At 44.6% G+C, this 14606-nt stretch overlaps 1 protein-coding gene across 1 annotated transcript in view; it reads right to left on the reverse strand.

Moving 5' to 3' along the window:
- Positions 1 to 14606, reverse strand: part of zranb1b (zinc finger, RAN-binding domain containing 1b) — a 37776-nt gene that overhangs the window by 22098 nt on the left and 1072 nt on the right. The window contains exon 2 of the mRNA XM_024008244.2: positions 9454 to 10451. Within this exon, the coding sequence (XP_023864012.1) occupies positions 9454 to 10363 (910 nt within the window). The 5' untranslated portion in view covers positions 10364 to 10451. The remainder of the gene's footprint in view (positions 1 to 9453; positions 10452 to 14606) is intronic.

Below are 14606 nucleotides of genomic sequence, written 5' to 3' on the forward strand. Positions count from 1 at the left end.
CAAACATCCTCAATTGCTAGCTTCTGGAGAGTAAAGGCTTGGAATGCATCATAGCAACATGACTAAAACTGCTCCTGGATACGCAATTTTTATACAGGATACTTCCCACAATGCATTGTTAATCCCACCATGTTACAGATTTAGCTTTGTTTTAAACAAGCATTCAAAAGCTTAGCCCGTGTAATTATATGACAGATTTTACTGAGGAAAGTGGCACTTGCAGTTTCCAATAAGGATCATTGTGAAGCTAATGTAGGCTCAAATGTGATTCATTAAATCCAGATGAGATGCTTGTTTAAAACAAGTAGCCTAAACATGTACACAAATTACATGTACCCTCTGCTGGTGTAGCATTATGTAACAGGACTCCTGTCATGCAAACAGCAGGCTGAACGTCCATTTCGATGTGAACGCATGTATATTTTTGACTTGTGCACCAGTCAGTTATTTTTAGTGCAGGTGCTGCCAGGCTGCCTAGCCCCGCATGCTGGGTCRACTGTTTACCGGCCCCTGGGACTGAAGGGCAGGGTGTGTGTGTGTTGACAATGAGAGATCCCCTGGGCTCCCATTCACAGTAATAAGTGGGGTCCCCTCAGACAATGGGGAGAACTGTCTTTGCTATGGGGAGTCCTTTGCATCAGTGGACAAACTGACTGGGAGGGGCAACTCCACTAAAAACAGAAGAGAGGCTAGCTAGCCAATGGAATCCTCTCTGCCATGTAGTCCAGACAGCAGCAGTGGAATCCACTCAGTCACCATTAACTCCAGGTGCAGTGCCACTGACTGGGCCAGCCCTTGATTCAAAGCTTCAAGGGATACTCTCTGAACGGGAAAGTAGAGTATCCTCTTCACTAGGGTTGTAAATGGTTGGAAACTTTCTGGGAAATTTCTGGAAATCTTCCATGGGAAGTTAAGCCCTGGAATTTGGGGAATTCTGCTTAAATTTATCAAAAAGGTTATAAGCTAACAGTGAACCTTTTTTGTGGGCCAAAATTCACCCAACTTATTGTGGAAGGCTACCCGAAACGTTTTACCCAAGTTAAACAATTTAAAGGCAATGCTACCAAATACTAATAGAGTGTATGTAAACTTCTGACCCACTGGGAATGTGATGAAAGTAATAAAAGCTGAAATAAATCATTCACTCTACTATTATTCTGACATTTCACGTTAAAATAAAGTGGTGATCCTAACTGACCTAAGACATGGAATTTTTACGAGGATTAAATGTCAGCAATTGTGAAAAACTGGAGTTTAAATGTATTTGGCTAAGGTGTATGTAAACTTCTGACTTCAACTGTACATGTTTCATTTTAAAACATTTATCTTACAAAGGAGTTGTTTAATCTAACTTCTCATTTTTACAGGAAAACGCCACGGGCACTATCTGATGTGTGGAGACATTTCACTGCAGCTAATGCAGAAGGAAAAGCTGTGTACATTTGCAAATACTGTGCCAAATCATGTGTGAAGAATGCAACAGACACAATTATCTGGCCAAGTGCATAAAGTTCCCTCAGCGCTCACAACAAGCAACCTCTGACAAAAGTCCTCCTACTTCTATTCGAGGTGAAAATGATGAATCAGACATCTTATCGATAGCAACATCTCATGGTCCTCCTGGACTCAGAAGTTGTTTTGACTTAATGGAGGAACGTAGTCAGAGAAATGCCGATGAATGTCTTGCTCAAGCGGTGTATGCAACTGGTTCACCTCTGATGCTCACAGGCAATGTGTATTGGAAGAGATTTATGAATGTTCTTCGCCCAGCATACACCCCTCTAACCAGACATGCTTTATCCACTAGTTTGCTGGATGCAGAGTTCAAGTGAAGGTCAAGCAAATCATAGAGAAAGCAGACTGTATTGGAATCATCTCTGATGGGTGGTTGAATGTTCGTGGGCAAGGAATAATTAACTACATAATCTCCACCCCTCAACCAGTATTCTACAATAGCACAGACACAAGGGACAACAGACACACCGGTCTCTACATTGCAGATGAGCTGAATGCAGTCATCAATGACCTTGGACAAAATAAGGTATTTGCACTGGTGACAGACAATGCTGCGAACATGAAGGCTGCTTGGTCTGAAGTGGAGGAGTCCTACCATCACATCACACCCATTGGCTGTGCTGGTCATGCATTGAATCTGCTCTTCAAGGACATCATGGTACTGAAAACAATGATACACTCTACAAGAGAGCCAATGAAATGGTTAGGTATGTGAAAGGTCATCAAGTTATAGCAGCAATCTACCCCACCAAGCAAAGTGAGAAGAATAAGAGCACCACATTGAAGCTGCCCAGCAAGAACCCGTTCGGGTGGTATTGTCATCATGTTTGAGTCTCCTGGAGAGGAAGGAGTCTCTCCAAGAAACGGCCATATCACAGTCTGCCGATATGGACAGCCCTATCAAGAGGATCCTCCTGGATTATGTATTTTGAGAGAGAGTGGTAAGCAGCCTGAAACCTATAGCAGTAGCCATTGCATGGATTGAGGGAGACAATGCCATCCTGTCTGATGTTCAGACTCTGCTTGCAGTTGTAAGAGAATAAATCCGTACTGCCTTGCCCACTTCACTGTTGCTCCAAGCAGTGGAAACTGCAGTTCTGAAATACATCAAAAAGCGTGAAGACTTCTGCAACGTCATCACTACTGTGTCTCGCCACCTTGGCCTGGATGAGGGCAAGGTTCTTTGCCGTCTGGCGAAGTACACTTCCAAGCAAGGGCTTTGGGATGGAGATGCAATATGGCAGTCGTGCCAACATATCTCATCAGCCACCTGGTGGAAGGGACTTTGTGGATCTGAGGCTCTTTCCCGTTGCCTCCATCATCCTCCAAATCCCACCAACATCAGCCGCCTCAGAGAGCAACTGGTCCTTGTTTGGGAACACATACATCAAAGTACGCAACATGCTGACCAATACAAGGGTTGAAAAATTGGTGGCCATCCGGGCAAATTTGAGGCTTTTTTGAGCCTGACAATGAGCCAACCTCAACAAGGTTGGAAAGTGACAGGGAAGTTTAGGCCTCAGAGTCTGATGTTCAAGAGGTGGACATTGAGGAGGTCCAGGGAGAAGACATGGAAGCCTGAGAGGAAGACAACCAAAGCTTTAGTCTAGAAAGTATAATTTTACAGATGTATGTTGAAAACGTTTTTGGGAGATGTGATGGCTCAATGGGGATCATTCAATATTCTTTTGTTGTTCAGTGAAATCATCCCATGTGAAGAATCAACTCATTGAATTAAAGTTAAATTCATAACTAAATAGTATTTTAAAATTTCTATTGGAAGGATGTAATCATTTGCAAATATCTCTACTTATAAAAGGTAAAAGGTTTATGTTTTTGTCTTCATATGATATGGTCAATATATCCAATGCAAAAAACATCTACATTTAAATGGCATTAATATAATTTGCATAGATTTCCATTAATTCCCACGGTAAATTTCCACCTCTGAATATTCCCCAAAATGTGCAACCCTACTCATCACACAGGCTAGCTAGACTGCACTGATAGGAGGTTGGGGGATAGATATAGCTGCCTCGCACATGTATTTCTATAAATAAAATGGGGTCAATGTGTGACATTGGGATACACATTTTTAAATGGTTTGAAGCAAAAATGCAGTTCCATATGTGTACTTAGAGGAATGCAAATTGGACCATAACTCCACCAATACAACATGGGCCTAGCACAACACAGGATTCTGCATTTTTCATGCAGAGAAGGAAAGATAAAAAATATCTTGCTGCGTTTTCTAAACGCAGATCTAAAATGCTTCCGCTCGGCTTCAGTCAGGGTCGCTGCAAGTCATGAACGTAAAAGGACAAATTTTGTGGTTCGATTGCACTTCTCCACTCAGATTAAATATCTTTGCTCTCATCATTGGATCACCAGAGAGCGCTCTGACTGACCTGTAGGCTAATGTTCTCCATTACGTTCCTTCGGTGTGGTTTCTCTGGTAGCAAGTCAAAATGCAAGATTAACTTTGAGGAAAACAATATATTTTTTTGCCAGCTACATTTCCTATGATAAACAGAAATATGATGGCCATGCATACATTTTGCAAACAAATACCTTGCTTTTTCATTGTACGCTCATTTACTTGTGGCTGCCAGTGACGTCTGTTGTCATCTGATGGAGAAGAAAAAAAAATCTGCCTCATGGGTTGCACTAATGTATTTTGTGTATAGAAAAAACCATATAGATGCACACAGGGCCTAAAATTGGTACGCCACCTGCCAAATTCGGGTAGATTTTGGTATTGGCGGGTAAGATGTCCATTCCACCAGCCACCTTGGCGGGTGGTCAGCATTTCACTGTAGTCTATGTGGCCGACGCAGGCACACAAAGATCCATGAATAGTGGTAGCATTAATCTCACCATTTTAATGTCACCATCGCTGTTTTTATAGTGAGAAAGCGACCAAAAACCAGGTTCCTTTAGTAATGGAAGGATTTGTATGGAAAGTCAAGTTGAAGCCTGCATTAGATGTCCTCATAATACCCACATGTGGTTTTACCACAGTGTAACGCAACACCCTTCAATTGAAGCTGCGGGAAACAAATGTAAGTGACCACATCTCTCAAAAAAACTGACCAGAAATGAAATCACTGATAATTACAAAGGGAGCAGGAGAACTCATAAATTGGCTACAATAATGACTAAGACTTTCAAACACCAAATTTAGAAAATGTCTGATTTTCAAGTTAAAAGTATTCCAGTACTTGAATTTCTGAGCTCCAAATTCAAGTTGGCCTTTTCAAGCCCCTTGTATTGTTTAAAATTGCAGGTGTAACATGGAAAACAAAATGTATTTGTCATGTTATTTAATTACCAGATAATAGTGTGAATAAGCCCACTATGCTCTCTATGTAATTTGTCGTCATTATATCCAGAATAATTCATAGGAATAGCGCTGTAGTCCTACACAATTGCACACAGCAGTGTCCAATCCGAGGCACAAAAACATGAACTCATTACCTTGATGCTTTCTCTGTTAATTCTAAATGAGAACCTGCTGTAAATCAAGCAGAGAACCGATGATCAACATCAATTCGCTAGAGATATTAGATCCAACGTGAATCCAGGCACAACGGTCTTCACCGGCGTAACGAATGAGACTCCAAAATATTTGGGACATTCCTCGCAAACACCTTTTTTCCAGCACTTGGGCTGTTGTTGCATCACATGCGCTATCACAACAGCTGTTCGTCACTTGACTGTCATTCAGAAAACTCCTTCCTGGATCAGATGGTGTGAATATATCACGGCATAAGTAAACAGCGCGACCCAAAATGTGCATCCAACAAGTATTATGCATAATTATTGAAGAAGAACCGTTCTGGTTAGAAGAATTTGATTTTGCAATCGCATAGATTTTGGGGGATTTGTGTGCCCATGAAAACTGTGTTCACCACATAACATAAACAGACACTAAATGTTACACTGCATTTCTGAAATGTCCCTATACATTTTTTAACTGTCCAACAGCTGGAGCCAGGATTGTCACAGGGTTCAAGTTCAATGTCTAATTTACCTGATTAATATATGATATAAACAACAACTTACACTGCCATAAATGCAAGGGCAGAAAGGTTAAAAGTTATCACATGATTTGACAAATCTGTCAAATCACAAACCATGAGAAATAATTAAACAAGAGTTAAAATCTAAATTGTATTGGCCACATACACATATTTAGCAGGTGTTATTGCAGGTGTAGCAAAATGCTTGTGTTCATAGCTCCAACAGTGCAGTAGTATCTAAGAATTCTCAACAATAAACAAATCTAAAAAGTAAAAGAATGGAATTAAGAAATACATAATTATTAGGATGAGCAATGTCGGAGTGGCATTGATGAAATACAGTAGAATATAATACAGTATATACATATGAGATGAGTAAAGCAGTTTAGTCTCTCGGTCCCAGCTTTGATGCACCTGTACTGTCCTCGCTTCTGGATGGCAGCGGGGTGAACAGGCCGTGGTTCGGGTGGCTGAGGTCCTTGAGGATCTTCTTGGCCTTCATGACATTGGGTGCTGTAGGCAGTGTGCCCCCGCTGATGCATTGGGCAGACCGTACCACCCTCTGGAGAGCCCTGCGGTTGCGGGCGGTGCAGTTGCCGTACTAGGCGGTGATACAACCCYACAGGATGCTCTTAATTATTACATTTTACATTTAAGTCATTTGGCAGACGCTCTTATCCAGAGCGACTTACAAATTGGAAAGTTCATACATATTCATCCTGGTCCCCCCGTGGGAATTGAACCCACAACCCTGGCGTTGCAAGCGCCATGCTCTACCAACTGAGCCACACGGGACCTATGCATCTGTAAAAGTTTGTGAGGGTCTTAGGGGCCAAGCCGAATTTCTTCAGCCTCCTAAAAAGGTTGAATAGGCACTGTTGTGCCTTCTTCACCAAACTGTCTGTGTGGGTGGACCATTTCAGATTGTCAGTGATGTGAACGCCAAGGAACTTGAAGCTTTCCACCTTCACCGTGGTCCCGTCGCAGTGGATAGGGGCGTGCTCCCTCTGCTGTTTCCTGAAATCCCCGATCAGCTCCTTTGTTTTGTTGATGTTGAGGGAGAGGTTATTTTCTTGGCACCACTCAGCCAGGGCTCTCACCTCCTCCCTGTAGGTGGTCTCGTCATTGTTGGTAATCAGGCCTACTACTGTAGTGTCATCTGCAAACTTGATGATTGGGTTGGAGGCGTACGTGGTCATGCAGTCATGGGTGAACAGGGAGTACAGGAGAGGGCTGAGCACGCACATTTCTGGGGCCCCTGTGTTGAGGATCAGCAAAGTGGAAGTGTTGTTTCCTACCTTCACCATCTGAGGGAGGCTCATCAGGAAGTCCAGGACCCAGTTGCACAGGGCGGGGTTCAGATCCAGGGCCCCAAACGTAATGATAAGCTTGGAGGGTACTATGGTGTTGAAGGCTGAGCTATAGTCAATGAACAACATTCTGARGTAGGTATTCCTCTTGTCCAGATGGGATAGGGCTATGTGCAGTGCAATGGCGATTGCATTGTCTGTGAATCTATTTGGGCAGTAAGAAAACTGACATACTAGACCCACTTCAATTAAGGTAGAGGTGATATGATCCTTAACTAGCCTCACAAAGCACTTCATTATGACAGAAGTGAGTGCTACGGAGCAGTAGTCATTTAGCTCAGTTACCTTTGCTTTCTTGGGTACAGGAACAACGGTGGACATCTTGAAGCAAGTGGGGACAGCAGACTGGTATTGGGAGAGATTGAATATGTCCATAAACACTCCAGCCAACTGGTCTGCGCATGCTCTGAGGACGCGGCTAGGATGCCGTCTGGGCCAGCAGCATTGCAAGGGTTAACATACTTAAAAACGTCCTACTCACATTCGGCCACAGAGAATGAGAGCCCACAGTCTTTGGGAGCGGGCCGCGTCGGTGGCACTGCGTTGTCCTCAAAGCGGGCTAAGAAGGTGTTTAGCTTGTCTAGGAGCAAGACGTCGGTGTCCGCGGCGTGGCTGGTTTTCCCTTTGTAATCCGTGACTGTTTGTAGATCCTGCCACATACGTCTCGTGTCAGAGCCATTTGAATTGCGACTCCACTTTGCCTCRATACTGACATTTTGCCTGTTTGCCTTACGAAGGGAATAACTACACTGTTTGTATTTGGCCATATTCCCAGTGACCTTGTCATGGTTAAATGCAGTGGTTTGCGCTTTCAGTTTTGCGTGGTTTCTAGTTTGGGTAGCTTTTTATAGTCACCATGGGAAAGACATCCCTTATAAGCGTCAATGTTATTCTCAAAGGCTACCCGGAACATATCCCAGTTCGCATGATCAAAACAATCTTGAAGCATGGATTCCGATTGGTCAGACCAGTGTTGAATAGACCTTAGCACAGGTACTTCCTATTGAGTTTCTGCCTATAGGAAGGGAGAAGCAAAATGGAGTGGTGATCTTATTTGCAAAAGGGAGGGTGGGGGAGGGCCTTGTAGGCATCTCGAAAAGATGAGTAGCAGTGATCTAGTGTTTTTCCTGAGCGAGTACTACAGTTAATGTGCTGATAGAACTTCGGTAGCCTTTTCCTCAAATTTGCTTTGTTAAAATCCCCAGCTACAGTAAATGCGACCACAGGATATGCGGTTTCCAGTTTGCATAAAGTCCAGTGTAGTTCTTTGAGGCCCTCGTGGTATCGGCTTGAGAAGAATATACACGGCTGTGACTATAACCAAAGATAATTATCTTGGGAGGTAATTCGATCAGCATTTGATTGTGCGGTATTCTAGGTCGGGTGAACAAAAGGTCTTGAGTTTCTGTATGTTTGCACAATCACACCATGAGTAGTTAATCATGAAGCATACACCCCCGCCTTTCTTCTTCACGGAAAGTTATTTATTCCTGTCTGCACAATGAACTGAGAACCCAGCTGGCTGTATGGACGGGGATTCCGTGAAAACATTCCGTGAAACAGAGTATGGCTCTCTAGAAGGAGATCCTCGCCCTGAGCTCGTCTACTTTGATGTCCAGAGACGGAACATTGGCAAGTAATATACTCGGAAACGGTGGATGGTGTGCCATCCTCCTGAGTCGGACTAGAAGTCCACTCTGAATACCTCTTCTCCGCGGGTGGAGACTTGGAGCAGACTCCAGGATAAGTTCAATAATGTAATTTGTAATGCTGGTGAGTTACCACCGCTCTGATATCCAACATTTATTTACGGCTGTATGTAATAACACAAAAAGATTTCTGGGCTAATAATGTAAGAGAGAACACACAAAAAAAACAAAATACTGCAAAGTTGCTTAGGAGCAAGAAGCAGAGCTGCCATGTCTGTCGGCACCATCTTGGGTTAAAACAGCAGATTTAATCTTAATGTAATGACATGAAACAAAATTGGCAGATTATCATCAATGATTTATCAACAGCTGTAACAAGTTTTCCAGTGTAGGAAATACTCACTGGTACCCTAGTTTACCGAACGACAAACATTCTGTTCAGTCTAGCAAACAAGAATATCTGTCAGGTGAGGGTAAGGGTCGGAGGAACATAATGCACCTATAGACTATGGTTGAGTTCCAGCCTGACATATTGCTATATCTTATGATGTGGTTAGCTGATATGGTACCTATCTGGCATTCATCTGCACTGTAGTCAGACAGGAACTCAACCTCTGGCTTGAGTCAACACAGCACAGCAGTTCCTAACTGTTCATCCACCCACTCAGCTTGCACAGGCTGCAGCCTCTCCTCTCAGAGCATGAGCAGGGAATCTGTTAACTCACTGCATAAAATGTATAATGAAGAACTCACATTTCACAACAGAAGTACATAAATACAGGGGAGTTATTTCTCAACCATAATGAGCATAACATTCGCCACAGCAGGCAATGCAGAAAAATAAACAGGGTTGGAGATAACATTGATTTCCTTGCATCCACTCACGCATTGACTCACCTGCACAAGCATTGAGAAACAACCAGTCAGTCCTCCTCATCCTGTTCTTCATCTGTTTAAGCCTCTTAAAGTCCACCTGCCGCTCCTCTATGCTCCCAATTCCGGCTCCCAATGCCAGCTCGTTCCTCTGAAAGTCCATTTTAGCCTCCGCCTCCCGCTTGGAGGTGGGCGGGGACCTCCTCTGGCTGCCGCAGCACCCCACTACTCCACTTCCCACACCCCCCCTCCTGTTGTCACTGTCCTGCTCGTTGAGTATGGAGGGTGGTAGGCTCTCGGGCTTCAAGGCCAGTTCGATAGGTTTTGCCAAGCTCTTGTGCCTGGAGTGGTCACACACCACACATTTGCACGCTTTAGGCCAGTTTGCATAAGTGCAGGCGGCACAGGTCCAGTGCTGGGCGTGGGTGTTGAGGCGGTTGCGGTCGTTATACTCCTCGCAGGGGTCCGTAGGGGTGGATGGGGGTGCGGGTCGGCATCCTGAGCCTGAGGTCTGGGGTGACTCGGTGGGAATGTGTGGCTGCTGCGCCAGCCCCTGGTGGCGCTGCTCCTGCTGATGCCGCTGGCACAGACACTGAGTGCAGCGAATGGCACAGGGCCAGTTTAAGTAGGTGCACATGTGGCAGGACCATTTGCTGGAGGGGGGCTCGGGGGAGTCTGTGATGCGGACACGGGGGCGGGCACTGGAGTCCGGGCAGATTAGGAGACTGGAGCCTCCCTGGGGTGGGCTGTTGCTGTGACTCAGAAGTTCCCACTGGTGGCTGGAGTCCAGGCCAGGGGTGCTCCGGAAGGGCTCCTCGGTGATGATGGCACCCCCGCTGGGCCTCTGGGCGCGGCACATGGTGCACTTGATGGCAGAAGGCCAGTTCTCAAACGTGCAGTACTCACAGGCCCACTTGGCACCCAGCTCTGTCATCGTCACTCCACCGCTGGGTGATGGCTGCTGCTGGGAGGGACTCTGGTTGGCAGCTCCACTCAAGGAGATCACACAGGCAAGCAGGATGCTAGGGTAACAACAGAAACACAGGATAGGGTGAGGGGCCATACTGGTCTTTAAAATCACCAGACTGACYCATGCAGAAACACACAGAATAAAGATCACAGATAGACCTAATCTACACATTTAGACTTAAAATGGATGTCATGTTTGAAAGGAAATGTTTTCATAAGTAAAACAAGAACATCAGTTAGGCTAGTTAAGCCTAATCTATTATAGAGTAACAGATCTGATATTAGAGACCTCGCAACTCTGACACAAAAACTAAGAAAGCTACTTGTATTTCATCAACCATGCTCAAACAGCTACAACGATGTGCGCTCTTGACCCGGCACAAATTCTCAGTGCGTTAAATCAAAGCCTGAGAGGCTCAGGGCAGATTAACCCACATAGCAAGAAGCCAAGAGCAGCAGGCTGCAACCCAATCTTCTGCCTCCATGCCTCTTAAAACTGATACCGTAAACACATCCGGAGATACAGAGCAAATGTGCATTACAGAGCAGTGTTACCTGACAAAGGACAGATGAAACCAGACAACACTCAAACTCATACCAATAATGAACCTTAAAAAAGGTAGACTCAGCGAAATGATGTTGCCACGAGCAACACCGCAGATGTTGCAATGAGCGAGATGCAAGACTTCGCTCTCACAGTGACACACAGTTTCTGCGCATTTGCATAGGTTTGCTTCACATTGGTATGGCATGGCAGGTACAGGACCAAAACAGCTGGGAAGTTTCAAGGCTCCAAAGTCTAATTCCAATGGAGCTTTGTTTGTGTAGCTCTCTTAATTATTCATACTTTTTTTGTTGGCACTTTTTACCACTTTTCTTCCCCAATTTCGTGATATCCAACTGGTAGTTACAGTCTTGTCCCATCGCTGCAACTCCCGTACAGACTCGGGAGAGGCGAAGGTCGAGAGCCATGCATCCTCCGAAACACGACCATGCCAAGCCACACTGCTTCTTGACACACTGCTCGCTTAACCTGGTTGCCAGCCGTACCAATGTGTCTGAGGAAACACCGTACAACTGGCGACCGTGTCAGCGTGCATGCGCCCGGCCCGCCACAGGAGTCGCTAGAGCGCAATGGGAAAAGGACATACCGGCCAGCCAAACCCTCCTCTAACCCCGGACGATGCTGGGCCAATTGTGCCCAGCCTCATGGGTCTCAGCCCGGGATTGTGCCCAGCCTGCGACACAGCCCGGGATCGAACCCGTATCTGTATTGACGCCTCTAGCACTGCGATGCAGTGCCTTAGACCGCTGTGCCACTTGGGAGGCCAGTTCTTCATACTTTTGTGTGGTATAATTTTTTTAACTTCGCGTAGACAACGCTGTTAGTTTTTGCAGAAATTGACCCACTATGCTGTTTACTTTATGCACCTACGTCATGTCGCTGAGTCTACCTTTAACAATGCAGTTAAAAAGTTGCCCCTAGCTCTGACCTAGGCCCGTGAGGTTATTTGGTTAAACTACCTATCTATCTAAAAGGTTCTCAATTGGGGTGGGATAGGTTGGTCCTAGATCAGTTCTGATTGGTCCTAGATCAGCTCTGGCACCCCAATGGTGGAACAAACTCCCTCACGACGCCAGGTCAGCGGAGTCAATCACCACCTTCCGGAGACACCTGAAACCCTACCTCTTTAAGGAATACCTAGGATAGGATAAAGTAATCCTTCTAACCCCCCCCCCCTTAAAAGAGTTAGATGCACTATTGTAAAGTGGTTGTTCCACTGGATATCATAAGGTGAATGCACCAATTTGTAAGTCGCTCTGGATAAGAGCGTCTGCTAAATGACTTAAATGTAAAATGTAAATGTAAAATCAGTGCAAAACAGTCTACTCTATTATTACAACAAAATGCTGTGAGATGCATTTCAGCACATATTTAAAAAGGCAGCAAAACCAGGTTGAGGAGTAACTTACATTTGAAAGTTGAAACCACAACAAGCATAGATACACACTGCTAGGCATGGCTTAATGCGACCACACCCCCAAGTGGGGTACAGCCATAGGGTACCCTGTTACTCCTATGATAAATTGCCTGCTTTACTCATAACCTGACAATGGCTGTTTTTTTATCATTATGGATATGTTTGGTTGGTCATTTTTAACATACTTTTACATCATCTTAAATGAACAATCATACCTAAAAACACTTTCATTCTAAATGTAAAAATGTTAGCATGAACAGAGACTGTCGCATGGAATGTACGTCACAATTATGGGGCCAAGCGACGACTCCAGACTAACTAGCTAGCCCTGCTCGAAAAACTGACACGTTTACATTTCCATAAACGTTTTCAGCAGCATCACGTGTCGTTATTAATATACTTGGCTGTCATGACAATAATTAGTAGGAGAAAAAGACCACAAAATTAAGTTAAATCAACTGTCCAAGGACCAGGTTAGGTGAACCACATGGTTTCAGGATATTACAAGCGCATTCGGAAAGTCTTCACGCCGCTTGACTTTTCCCACATTTTGTTACATTACTGCCTTATTCTAAAATTGATTAAATAAAAATCCTCAATCTACCAACAATACCCCATTAAGACAAAGCAAAAACAGTTTAGAAAATGTAGCAAATGTATTAGAAATACCTTATTTACATAAGTATTCAGACCCTTTGCTATGAGCCTCAAATTGAGCTCAAGTGCATCCTGTTTTCATTGATCATCCCTGAGATGTTTCTACAACTTGATTGGAGTCCAGCTGTGGTAAATTCAATTGAGTGGATATGATTTGGAAAGACACACCTGTCTATATAAGGTCCCACAGTTGACAATGCATGTCAGAGCAAAAACCAAGCCATAAGGTCGAAGGAATTGTCCGTAGAGCTCAGAGACAGGATTGTGTCAATGCACAGATCTGGGGAAAGGTACCCACAAATGTCCGCAGCATTGAAGGTCCCCAAGAACACAGTGGCCTCAATCATTCTTAAATGGAAGACGTTTGGAACCACCAAGACTTTTCCTAGAGCTGGCTGCCTGGCCAAAATAAGCAATCGGGGGAGAAGATCCTTGGTCAGGGAGGTGACCAAGAACCCGATGGTCACTGACAGAGCTCCAGATTTCCTCTGTGGAGATAGGAGAACCTTCCAGAAGGACAACCATCTCTGCAGCACTCCACCAATTAGGCCTTTATGGTAAAGTAGCCAGACGGAAGCCACTCCTCAGTAAAAGGTACATGACAGCCCACTTGGAGGTCACCAAAAGGCACCTAAAGGACTCTGAGACCATGAGAAACAAGATTCACTGGACTGATGAAACCAAGATTTGGCCTGAATGCCAAAGAGTCACATCAGGAGGAGACCTGGCACCATCCCTACGGTGAAGCATGGTGATGGCAGCATCATGCTGTGGGGATGTTTTTCAGCGGCAGGGACTATGAGACTAGTGAGGATCGAGGGAAAGTTGAATAGAGCAAAGTACAGAGAGCTCTTTTATGAAAACCTGCTCCAGAGTGAGCAGGACCTCAGACTGTGACGACGGTTCACCTTCTAACGTGACGACGGTTCACCTTCTAACAGGACAACAACCCTAATCCCACAGCTAAAACAACTCAGGAGTGGCTTCAGGACATGTCTCTGAATGTCCTTTAGTGGCCCAGCCAAAGCCTGGACTTGAACCCAATCAAACATCTCTGGATGTATTGCATACAGCTTGCTAGTTCACTTGTAGATAGGACTAGTGAGCTGTATCGTCCAAATAACAGCTATAATAGTCTTCCGCATTTGAATATTTATGCAAAACTGGAGATTCCACCAAGTAACGTTAGGTGTAGGTATCAACATTGGCTAATTTGGGCCATTTGGTAGGGTTGTCTCCCCAGCTGGTCTCTGGCAAGTTGAAAGGCCATATAAGCAATCCAACAAGAATACACTTCTCTAAATACCTAGACCGTTCAAGGGCAGGTAGTAGTTACGCAACATATCTGACTAGCGAATTAGATAGAGATGAATTTCTCGCTAGCCAGCCAGCTAGCTATCCGGCTAAAAAAGCTAGGGGTAAACAAACAGTGAAAGTAAGTATAATGCGACAGTTTTATTATCTTTTCTGTCAGTGTTAGCAGGTCAGGTAAATTAGTGGCTGAATAAGTATCATGCAAATTATCGTCATGATAGCCAAGTATATTAATAACTACACGTGATGCTGCTG

Source organism: Salvelinus sp. IW2-2015, linkage group LG18, assembly GCF_002910315.2.
Source record: "Salvelinus sp. IW2-2015 linkage group LG18, ASM291031v2, whole genome shotgun sequence".
Lineage (NCBI taxonomy): Eukaryota > Metazoa > Chordata > Actinopteri > Salmoniformes > Salmonidae > Salvelinus > Salvelinus sp. IW2-2015.